The 12,495-nt window shown below is 35.5% G+C and overlaps 1 protein-coding gene across 2 annotated transcripts in view; it reads right to left on the bottom strand.

Moving 5' to 3' along the window:
- The window catches only part of LOC110446471, a 127,551-nt gene that overhangs the window by 97,826 nt on the left and 17,230 nt on the right, over positions 1 to 12,495 (bottom strand). For both annotated transcript variants that reach the window (XM_021492028.1, XM_021492824.1), the window contains exon 2: positions 618 to 868. In XM_021492028.1, coding sequence (XP_021347703.1) covers positions 618 to 868 — 251 coding nt within the window. The remainder of the gene's footprint in view (positions 1 to 617; positions 869 to 12,495) is intronic.

Here is a 12,495-nt window from a genome sequence, read left to right as displayed (position 1 = left end):
TTAATAAATATTGAAATAATTCACAAGGTTATTATCAATCACGTGTTTACGTAATGTTAGACGCGTGATCAACATGAAAGTGAGCCGGGAAAGAAAACATGCTGTATGCATAGGCGATTTGAAAAAAGCCCTTACAGAACTTACAAGCAATGGAGCTTAAATTGAACAACTTCATTTTCGTAATAGTATGGGAAAACGCACCGAGATGTCGAAACGTAAGTTGATCGGCGATTCTCTGGCATAGGAATTTGGCTAAACTTTCTTTGTTAACGGTTACCTATTTAATAATGCTTTGCTAATGCATAAACTCAGGTAACAACACAGTATGTATCAATTGTATCTTTTATTGATGTTTGACATAAATAAATGTGTTGATCGTCGTTTGTCTTTGAGTTCTGTGTACCAAGGGAGATTATCTCGTGTCCAAGATGGCGGTCTGCCAGAATCGTCGATCTTTTCATGAAAAAAACTTCAAATTGCTTATACCCGTGTATTTTACGCACTCCCCACTTTGGGTATTAAATTTCTGGAAAAAAAGTGCGCAAATTACATGGGTTTTTATGGTATTTATGAATTCATAAAGTCTGAATCATATTGTCTTGAAATCATGTACTTACCATGGCTGCGGCATAAATGGAGTCTGTATCATAAATATATAAAGCGTCGTTACAAACTCCACTGGGCAGACGGTCAGGTATATCCAATTCTATAATGCGTAACATTAGCTTCCAGCCACTGTTTTCTGGCCGGAAAGTTATACTGCATGAAAGGTCTTCGCCGTAATACATTGCTTTCTCCACATTGTGTGAATACACAGTGGCGCCCCCTATATGTTTTGTATCATCACACTCCACACCATCCATATAAACTGCAAAGAGACAAAGAAAGCAACATGGATATCAATGATGTAATCGTAATTGGACATTAGCACAACATTTTAACATTTATATGAAAATCACTAAATATTACTTTTATGTCACTTTCAAGAATTGAGCTTTTTTTATTGATTGATAAAACGTTAGCCACTCCAAGCACTGTTCCAGAACTTGTCAAGCACCTTATCATGATTTTCCAGATCTAAATGTTCAGAAAATGGGGTTAACATTTTCTGTTTTTAGTGAACATCAGATTTAAAGTAATAATTCTAGCACCTCGTATGCACCAACTGTTAAGCCCATCCAGCCGTATAGATTCAGGTTCTTACTGAATGAGAAATATACATTGGAACTTCATTATTTATGAAACAATATCAGTTATCTCCATTTTTTTCTGTGTACATTTGGGAACTTTGACAATTTTTTAAACTCAACTAAAATCTGCACACAATATCATACTGCTCTAGTAACAGGTAGTTATATAAGTAAAATATCCATCAATTGAATTTTTTTTTATTATCAATGGCAGACTGTTCACAATGTGTAGTGCTAATTTCCAGACAGGTATATATAGAAAAGAAAACCTAGATATTCAAGGGATGATTATATAATATTGATTTAGGATACTAAAACTATATGGAGCAAAAATAATTTTTTGATGCACACATACATTATTGCCAAAGCTTATATACAAATTATAGCAGGTACGGTCAGCGGTGTGGTTGTTATGATAAATACGGTACCGGTATATGATCTTTGCAAACTGTCACTTCATCTTATATAGCGTATACAATCTATAAGATGTACTTTTAGAATTAAGGATATCAACCTGATTTTCTATAACATGTTATAAAATCAATCAAGTGAAAGTATTTATAGGCCACAGTGACCCAGGTGCTGTGTTTTTGACACACAGTCCTTACCCCTATAACTATACACAACTCCAGATCTACAACTATCTTCATGGTACAAGACCACCCAAGCCTATAGCATACTACTCAATATTAGCCCGGCAGCAGTGATACATGTGCATGGTAAGCTTACGGTGGACTGGGAGCAACAGCCGGAACACGATTTTCCAACTGATCAGACAAATAAACATACGCCACGCCACGTGAATCTCTGTTACGTTCTATCAGGGAACAGCCCAACACAACCTCGCTGAAATCCTGGATCAGGATTTTTTTTATCAGGTGTATCGAGTTTGTCAATTTAACACCTTGATAATTTTATTTTCACAGCTGATGAAGTAGCCACACTGAACCGTTTTAAGCTACATCAGTATTTGTTAAAGACATCACCGATATTAAAACGGGATCATATTCAACCGCAATTTGTATCTAATGGTACAGATATCATATACCATCTTATTCACAGAAAGTTAACTACAGCTAAAAATGTAATAAACAGCGATGAGATCGTATGTGTTGTACAATGACTTAGCAGTAATAGAGGACAAATGGGGGTTTATAACTGACTTAACTATACTATGAGAACACTCAAGATCTTTTTACACAACCAATAAAGAACTTCTCATAATCCATACTTACCAACCTAAAGAAAATGTCTAGAAAGACTTGACTGTATGTTTTTCCTTTCCATTCTGAAATCAACATTTCAGTGAAAGAAATTGATCAGAGATTCATTTAGAAATGCAACACCTGTGATCCTATGATATTTTGAATGTTCATTTCTTTTCTGACATCGACAAGGTAATTAATTAATCCGTATTTCTTCAGCTGATGCCTACATGCAGAGCCAAGCCCAATTTATAATGTCAATGTGACCCAAAATTGACCCCATTTTGCACCTGATGACATGCATTGACATATATTTATCTATATATATACTGGTATCTCATCACTTTATCATATCATTGTGTTACACTATACATATGTGTGGGCAAAATTGAAATACGTGGGGTGGTATGCTTTCCTACAGGGGTTCAAAGTCTCTTTAATATCCAAATCACACGCTACAGTAAAATCATGTTTTGACTGGCACAATTAGTAAGTTAAACCATGTAAATCTCGAAGGCTGATGTATGGGAAATGTCAAACATTATCCCCATTCACTGATTTTTTAGTCAATTTGACATATGACATTTCCCCTAATGCAGTCTTTTTTATTAGCTATTGTTGTAAGGATTATTCGTGTTTTTTCAATTTATCTGTAACATTTGACTCAATAGTAGACTTGACCCTTTAAATGATCCGTGTCTCACGTTGGCAGGTGTATGAACAGAGTTAAGTCATGAAATGTTTTTTTCTGTCTCATTGTGTTTTGTGACATTCTACCTGCTATTTAGTTTCTATAATAAAAACAAGATCCCAGTGGTTCTTTAGTAAACCTAACAGACTTTTTGACAATTCATAATGACAATTGAAATACCAGAACAGGTGTATCAAAAGATTTAGCTTTTCTGTAATGGCGTAATTTTATGTTGGTTTAATTATATATTTTAAAACATCAGGCTTCAGATGAAAATTTGTGGAAAATGTGAAGTTCAACACAAGCCTGGACGAGCTGCGGGTAGATGTAATGAGACCCCGTGGAAATTCAGAAGTGTCTCCGACTCTGATTTTCAAAAAGCACAAATTTCCTTCCCTTTCTTAATATTGAAGTTTTCCTGCTCATTATATCAAATACTTTATTAAGACAAAATTTGAAAAGATAATTGAAAATAATACTGGTAATGTCAACAAAAAACTAAATACAATTTTTTCTAACCAAAAACTTCTGGTAGGAGGTTAGCTACATTGTAACTTTACCAAACTGAAAAAAAAACCAATTTTATCAAATGAACATGCAAGGTGCAATAAGTAAATTTGGGCTCCTGGGTACGTTTGAGGCTGGCATGAACTTTGGTGGTCATGCATGTGGGTAGACATGGTTTAGGTCTCCATACTGGAGACATTGCAATGAAACTTGACACCTTCAAACATGTCAAAATTTGTCTAACGATAGTTTATCTTAATTAGGCTAATATGAACCAGTAAAAGTCTGTCAGGTCAAATCCCAGTCTCCCTAAATGACCACACACTACAATGGTCTGATCTAGACTGGGATAAGAATGTCAGCTGACTTTGGGCGGGCAGTGGACCATTGGTAATTAAAGGCCTTTCTCTCCTGCAGCTTGTACCCTGGCTGTAGTTCACTGGCAGAGCTTGTTAGCCCAGCAGGTTGGTCATTATCTGGGGTCTGGGAAAACACTCCAAGTCTGACCGACACTTGTACAGGTCTGGTATTGTAGTGATAAACACATACAGTTTTGGTGGTTCTGACATCGCTACTGATCCGTGTATAGATATATATTTTATGACCTCCACTAATGATTTCTCAGGACAGATTACAAGTCTTTATAAGTAATATAGTGTCTCAGACAAGTTGGTTTTCTTGTTGGGTTTGATTTCGTGGACAGAATACATGCACATATATACATTGTACTCAATGTTCGACACTGACAGGAGGTCTGCCAAGGCAGGTTACCTCTCAAAATCATAATACAGGTGGTCTGTTGAAACAATTTCTAACTGCCTCCAACAAATGTTTAGATCACTCTGTATCGAAAGAAACATCTCAAAGTCAAATACACATAAATTACAATATACTAGCAGTACATGTATAGATGTTTCCCCATTATCTATCTATCTATATGTTATACTCTACAGAGACCAAAATGGCTTCAATGCGGAGGGGTTTATAACTTATATTTTCCTTGTGGTCAGCGTTCATAATGTCTCTCAGGAGAGACAGATGTTCTCTAAAATCTGTCGCTGTCTAAAGAGAGATATTCCTTTAAAAGAGATATTCTCTTATTAAAGGTGGTCTTAAATGACAGCTGTTCTCAAAGACAGGTCTTGGTCTCTTAAAAGAGAGGTATTCCCTAAAAACAGGCATTTAATTTCTCTAAAGACAGCTGTTCTCAAAGACAGCTAGGGTCTCTAAAGAGAGGTATTCCATTAAAAAGGTATTCTCTAAAGACAGGTGGCCTCTTATAAAGACAGCTGTGTTCTAAAAGACAAATGGTCTCTAAATAGAGGTATTATCTAAAGAGAGGTATTCTCTAAAGACAGGTACAGCTCTCTAAGGACAGGTTGTCTCTTTCACAGATCGATGGTCTCTTACATACTGAAGACATCAGGGAGACCATCCAAATCACTGCACGGAAGTTCTAATGGTCCCTCAAGACAGGTCACCTCTCATGATCAACAGCTATACCTGTATTTACTCTGCAATAAGCCCAGGGACAAACACATTAATTCTGACTCAAAAGCAGAGGTTGGGCTTATAAGAAGACAACGAAACACTATTTGGTGGCATTTCTACTGAAATACTATATCTATGGATGGGCTTATTAACAGGTATGGGCTTATTGCTGGATCAATATAGCAGTTTCTGAGGACTGACAGGTGGTCTCTACAGACAGGTGATCTAGCTATAATATATGGTCTCTACAGACAGGTGATCTAGCTATAATATATGGTTTCTACAGACAGGTGATCTAGTAGCTATAATATATGGTCTCTACAGACAGGTGATCTAGCTATGATATATGGTCTCTACGGACAGGTGATCTAGCCATAATATATGGTCTCTACAGACTGGTGATCTAGCTATAATACATGGTCTCTACAGACTGGTGATCTAGCTATAATGTGTGGTCTAGATCTTTCAAGCCAGGTTCAATTGTTCAGTATTGAACCTGTCTTGAAATATCTAGACCATACATTACAGCTAGATCACCTGTCTGTAATCTAGCTATAATATATGGTCTCTACAGACAGGTGATCTAGCTATAATGTATGGTCTAGATCTTTCAAGACAGGTTCAATTGTTCAGTATTGACAAATTTGCCAAAAACATTGAATGAATAAATTAGGCACAACTAGTAAACTGTGAGAGTTGCATTTTTCAGGTTTTAGTCATGGTTTAATGTATAAAGTGCCAATGATAAGCAGAAATGTGCACCAGATAAAACTTTTTCCCAATTTCTCATTCTTCACTTACAGTAACATAACTAAAAGATGTGCATCTAATCTAGAAATACTTACATAAGTCCATATATAATTAAGATTTGAGGGAAATCTGGGTATGTAATTGGATAAAACCCATTTAATCCCCTTTTTCTAGTTCAGAATGAGACCTCCTGGACATACCACCAGTAAAGTATTGTAATAATGAAATGGTTTGTTTATATAAACAGTAAATCCAACGGCCCAACTACTTTAAATACCCTCAAGTGTCATAGCTCCTTAAAAAAATTATTACACGTATATACAGTTTTATTTTGACACATAGTAAGAATTCTTCATCCTTAGAGTAATTATTCAGAACAGATGTTGCGTATAAGCCAATCATTTACGGTTCTCTAAATAAATTTATGAAAACATCTCATACATGTAGGCTCCGAAAATATTTGAAAGGTGTTGCATTCATTTTCATTTAAATGAGTCATGATTTGCGTATAGTGTGCAACAAATCTTTTTCAATTGTCAGCGACTATATGAAATATAATGTAAGATAATTCTAAACCATTATGCTGGAAGGACATGTAAACACAAAGTCTTATATATGCACAGACAGGGCAGACAGAACAACAGATGTTACAAAGCTGCAGATGAATGTCAAATCTCCATAAACCAGGACAACAACAGTCTAGTGAAGTCTAGTGAGCCGTGTGACAGCGAAATGTCTGGATCCAGCAATATCAGATGCAACTGATGCTGCACCAGGTTTTCAAATCAGAATGTATCGACTATGCAGATGTGATGAATTGCCAAAGGATGACACCAAATGAAAATTTCAGATCTGATACTGAAGTTTAAGATTAACCCTTCCTAACCTTTCGTCACTAAGTAACTTTAGTAGACTCTACCATTTATTGATATGGATGAGCCTATTATGGTTTGCAGTGTTGAAAGGGTTAAAATAGGAGGAATCATGTTATGTGAGGTAGAAGTAACATTATAAGATTATTGGGGTAATAGTAACATTATAAAGATTAATGGGGTAATAGTAACATTATAAAGATTAATGGGGTAATAGTAACATTACAAAGATTAATGGGGTAATAATAACATTATAAAGATTAATGGGGTAATAGTAACATTATAAAGATTAATGGGTAATAGTAATATTATAAAAATTAATGGGGTAATAGTAACAGTATAAAGATTAATGGGGTATTAGTAACATTATAAAGATTAATGGGTAATAGTAACATTATAAAGATTAAAGGGGTAATATTAACATTATAAAGATTAATGGGGTAATAGTAACATTACAAGAGATCCCAGAGGGATCTTGGCGTCCACCTTTGTACCATCTTCATTAGTTCTTTGGCACTTCGATCTTTTCTCTTCTTTCCTTTAATCTGTTTGATCGAGTCATGTTAACAGTAAATGCACCTCGAGGTATCTTTTGATCTAAACTTAATACTGATGTGTATGAAAGCCAACCTTCAAAGTGAGTTTGTCATTTCACATATTTACTAGTACAGTACTTAATGTGAGAGAAATAGAATCGATCATTGCAATATGAGAAAGATCTGTTTAGTTCTTCTTTTAATCCATTTTGTTTTTATGATCAGTCTCAAAATATAACATACACAACTAGGGATCAAGGGGAACCCACATTTAAAATTTGAGAAAGATCCGTTCAGTACTTCTTGAGAAATAGCAAAACAAACTTTCACTATCAAAATCCAAGATGGCTGCCTGTCGGCCATGTTGTTTATCCGATCAGTCTCTAAAATTGCCCTGCACAGCTAGGACCAAGGGGAACCTACATATCAAATTTTAGAAATATCCCTCTAGTTCTTCCGGAGAAATAGCGGTTACAAACCTATACTATCAAAAGCCAAGATGGCTGCCTGTCGGCCATGTTGTTTATACGATCAATCTCAAAAGTTGCCCTGCACAGCTAAGGACCAAGGGGAACCTACATATTAAATTTGAGAAAGATCCCTCTGGTACTTCTTGAGAAATACCAAACTTTACAAACTTTCATTATCAAAATCCAAGATGGCTGCCTGTCGGCTATGTTGTTTATCCGATCAGTCTCAAAAGTTGCCCTGCACAGTTGAGGACCAAGGGGAACCTACATATAAAATTTGAGAAAGATCCCTCTGGTACTTCTTGAGAAATACCGATAACAAAGAATTGTTTACGGACGGACCATGGACCATGGACCACGGACCACAGACCACGGACCACGGATGCAGGGTGTTTTGAATAGCCCACCATCAGATGATGGTGGGCTAATAAAGATTAATGGGGTAATAGTAACAGGATAAAGATTAATGGGGTAATAGTAACATTATAAAGATTATTGGGGATATAGTAACATTATAAAGATTAATGGGGTAATAGTAACATTATAAAGATTAATGGGGTAATAGTAACAGTATAAAGATTAATGGGGTAAATGGTAACATATATAAAGATTAATGGGGATATATTAACATTATACAGATTAATTGGGTAGTGCAATGTAGTTTATAGTTGCACATCTTGGTAAGTAGTAACACATACAGTCGAACCTCGTTATCTCGAACTCTCATAACTCGAAGACCCCGTTTATCTCGAAGTGATCTCTTCGGTCCCAGCCAAAACTCATCTTTATCTTAGTAAATAAAACTCTGATAATTCGAACACTGAAAACTCGAAAAACTTGGATACCTCGAAGTAAGATATTGGTTTCAATAGTGTAAATCCAACATCAAAACATCGTCTACTGAAACAGTGTTCAATTTTTTTTTCGTCAATTATTTATTAAATGATACAAATAAAACGCGAAGCTACCGCATTTCGCCATTCCGTGTTTATGAACATCTTTCGTGAGTATTTAGCATGAAATCGGTAAAAATAATTTACGATAAAGCTAAAGACTGTAAAGTGTGCGGACTGTCAAAACCACGTCGTTCATAAGAAAAACAAACTTCATCATAGTATTCTGTACTTACTGCGATTTCGTTTAATGATTTGTACACCCAAACTGACCAGAGTCCAAAGCGGAAAATTGGTCACAAAGCGTGGTCATGCATAAAAGAGTTCCACAGTTAAAATCACAACATAGGACAGCTTCATGGGTTCGTGTTTTTACAGAGCCAGTATGGCTTTGAAAGTCAATCGAGAGATTTTAAGAACAATACGATAATTGCTGTTGATTACATCAAGTTGAGGAGGTGTCAGGTGTCACGTTTGGCTTTTATGAATCAATGTGTTACATGAACGATATAATCTGTTTGTGTGTGTTTTCATTTAAAGAATCAACTATGCGCACGCTCCATTACAGTGATTTGTTTCAGACTTGCGCACTTTCATTTCCGCATCGTAAAGTACGAGGTCGGAGACAGCGGGATAGTTCTAGTTTAAATGCAACACTTCAGAGGTAAAACTTGACGGACTTGCAAATATAAATGAAGACCTAGAAAGACTTTGCCAAGACTAGCCAAATCCACATTTAATCACTAGGCCCGTCCATATTTCAAAACGAATTCGCAATATGGTCCAACCGTTTTCATCGCGTTAAACCAGGGACCCCTGGTTAAACGAAAGTACATTTTTCGGGGAAAAAACTTGCTCTATTTTTGTAAGTGTGTTTATAATAAAATAACATACATGTATGTGTCCTATTGATTACGTATATCATCCATTAATTGATTATAAACATTGGCTATTAGTACAAATCAATGACTGCTAGTGCTAATGTCCAAACTACATTTCATACCAAATATATATGAACCCGCTTAACTCGAACACTCGGATAACTCAAAGTTTTCATATGAACCCGTCGACTTCGAGATAACGAGGTTCGACTGTAGTTACTTAAGGTATTAAATAGTAACATTATACACATAATTTGGGGTAGTATAACATCATACAGATTACTTGTGGTAGTACCGTAACATTATACAGGTTACTTGTGGTAGTATTGTAACGTCATACAGGTTACTTGTTGTATACATGTAGTGTTGTAACGACCACAGACCACGGAGCACGGATGCAGGGTGTTTTGAATAGCCCACCATCAGATGATGGTGGGCTAATAAAGATTAATGGGGTAATAGTAACAGTATAAAGATTAATGGGGTAAATGGTAAGATTAATGGGGTAATAGTAACAGTATAAAGATTAATGGGGTAATAGTAACATTATACACATAATTTGGGGTAGTATAACATCATACAGATTACTTGCTAAGGACCAAGGGGAACCTACATATTAAATTTGAGAAAGATCCCTCTGGTACTTCTTGAGAAATACCGATAACAAAGAATTGTTTACGGACGGACCATGCACCATGGACCACGGACCACAGACCACGGACCACGGATGCAGGGTGAGTTGAATAGACCACCATCAGATGATGGTGGGCTAATAAAGATTAATGGGGTAATAGTAACAGTATAAAGATTAATGGGGTAAATGGTAAGATTAATGGGGTAATAGTAACATTATAAAGATTAATGGGGTAAATGGTAAGATTAATGGGGTAATAGTAACATTATACACATAATTTGGGGTAGTATAACATCATACAGATTACTTGTGGGAGTTCCGTAACAATATACAGGTTACTTGTTGTAGTACTGTAACATCATACAGGTGACTTGTGGTATACATATGATGGTGGGCTAATAAAGATTAATGGGGTAATAGTAACATTATAAAGATTAATGGGGTAAATGGTAAGATTAATGGGGTAATAGTAACATTATAAAGATTAATGGGGTAATAGTAACATTATAAAGATTAATGGGGTAAATGGTAAGATTAATGGGGTAATAGTAACATTATACACATAATTTGGGGTAGTATAACATCATACAGATTACTTGCTAAGGACCAAGGGGAACCTACATATTAAATTTGAGAAAGATCCCTCTGGTACTTCTTGAGAAATACCGATAACAAAGAATTGTTTACGGACGGACCATGGATCATGGACCACGGACCACGGATGCAGGGCGATTTGAATAGCCCACCATCAGATGATGGGGGGCTAATAAAGATTAATGGGGTAAATGGTAAGATTAATGGGGTAATAGTAACATTATACACATAATTTGGGGTAGTATAACATCATACAAATTACTTGTGGTAGTACCATAACATCATACAGGCTACTTGTGGTATACATGTATTATTGTAACATCATACAGGCAAAGAATTGTTTACGGACGGACCATGCACCATGGACCACGGACCACGGATGCAGGGGGATTTGTATAGCCCACCATCAGATGATGGTGGGCTAATAAAGATTAATGGGGTAATAGTAACATTATAAAGATTAATGGGGTAATAGTAACATTATACACATAATTTGGGGTAGTATAACATCATACAAATTACTTGTGGTAGTACCGTAACAATATACAGGTTACTTGTGGTAGTATTGTAACATCATACAGGTTACTTGTGGAAAAAGTAACATAGTAGATAATTTATTAGTAACATTATAGAGACCACTCGTACTGTAGTATATTTATACTATGTATAGATCTATTTGTGTTCAATTACATCAGAGACCTTTTTTGACAGAAAATCAATGAACATATGACTTTTTCTTTATATGTAAATATCAACGAAGATTTTCCCAGATAAACAAATGTCAAAGTATTTGCACTTGGATCCCTAGGCCTGTGTACTTGACAGAGTGCAAATGTATAAAAGTACAGGTACATTTATGTCTCCTTGTCATGGAAAGAACACTGCAAGATACTGACAACTGGTATTCTGCACTAGTACCAACAGGTAGTGCTGCCACGAAGGATACAAAACTGGAGACGTCAACAAGTCATTTGAGTGTGTTTGGTTAGATCAGGATATGTCAATAGCGGGTCTACAAACGGCATCAAATTGTCAAATTACCCAGCGATGTGAGAATTTGTCAATATTGAAGGTGTCGAGGTATCTACAGTTCAACATAATTATCATGTCTGTATGTACAAGGTACAAATAGTCCCGTCGCCAAAATTATTCAGAATGCAAACTGGATACATCTGTAGATTAAATGTGAATATCTACAGCTGCATTAAAGGGTTACAATAAATCGAAAAACAAGAATATTTGTAAACATGAAAAGCTTATTACCAGCGTCTGTGTTGTATTTTCTATATTTCCATATTTATTGGCCTTTCTGTACAATGCATTGCCTGCAGTTTTTTTAATTTGAAAAAAATGTATGTCATATAACATATTTTTTATAATAGATGTTTTAAAATCATTCAAATAAAAGAATATATAAAAAATGAAACAAATAAATGGCTGGCAAAATTCTAATCAGAACAGAAAGTTTTTCCATATGCACTTAACATGTATTTTAGCAAATTAAAATGAAACTCGAGGGAAAACGAATCAGAATTATTATGTAGTTTATTTTGATAATGGATCTGACCAGTTTTGTAAACCCCAACACTGGATTACATAGTGGCTCTGAAGTTTCAAAAACAAAATAATTTCAAATATTTGGCATTGACATACAAAAGCCTGGATAGAATTCCAAACAGTAGTATTTCAAAAAAAACTTGACATGTCACATGACTGCTAAATAGCTAAGTCCTGAAATCTAAACCTGTCATGAAATCAATTGGTGACAATTTTATCACACA

The sequence above is a fragment of the Mizuhopecten yessoensis genome, unplaced genomic scaffold (assembly GCF_002113885.1).
Source record: "Mizuhopecten yessoensis strain PY_sf001 unplaced genomic scaffold, ASM211388v2 scaffold13, whole genome shotgun sequence".
Taxonomy (NCBI): domain Eukaryota; kingdom Metazoa; phylum Mollusca; class Bivalvia; order Pectinida; family Pectinidae; genus Mizuhopecten; species Mizuhopecten yessoensis.
This window is presented reverse-complemented; position numbering and strand designations above follow the sequence as displayed.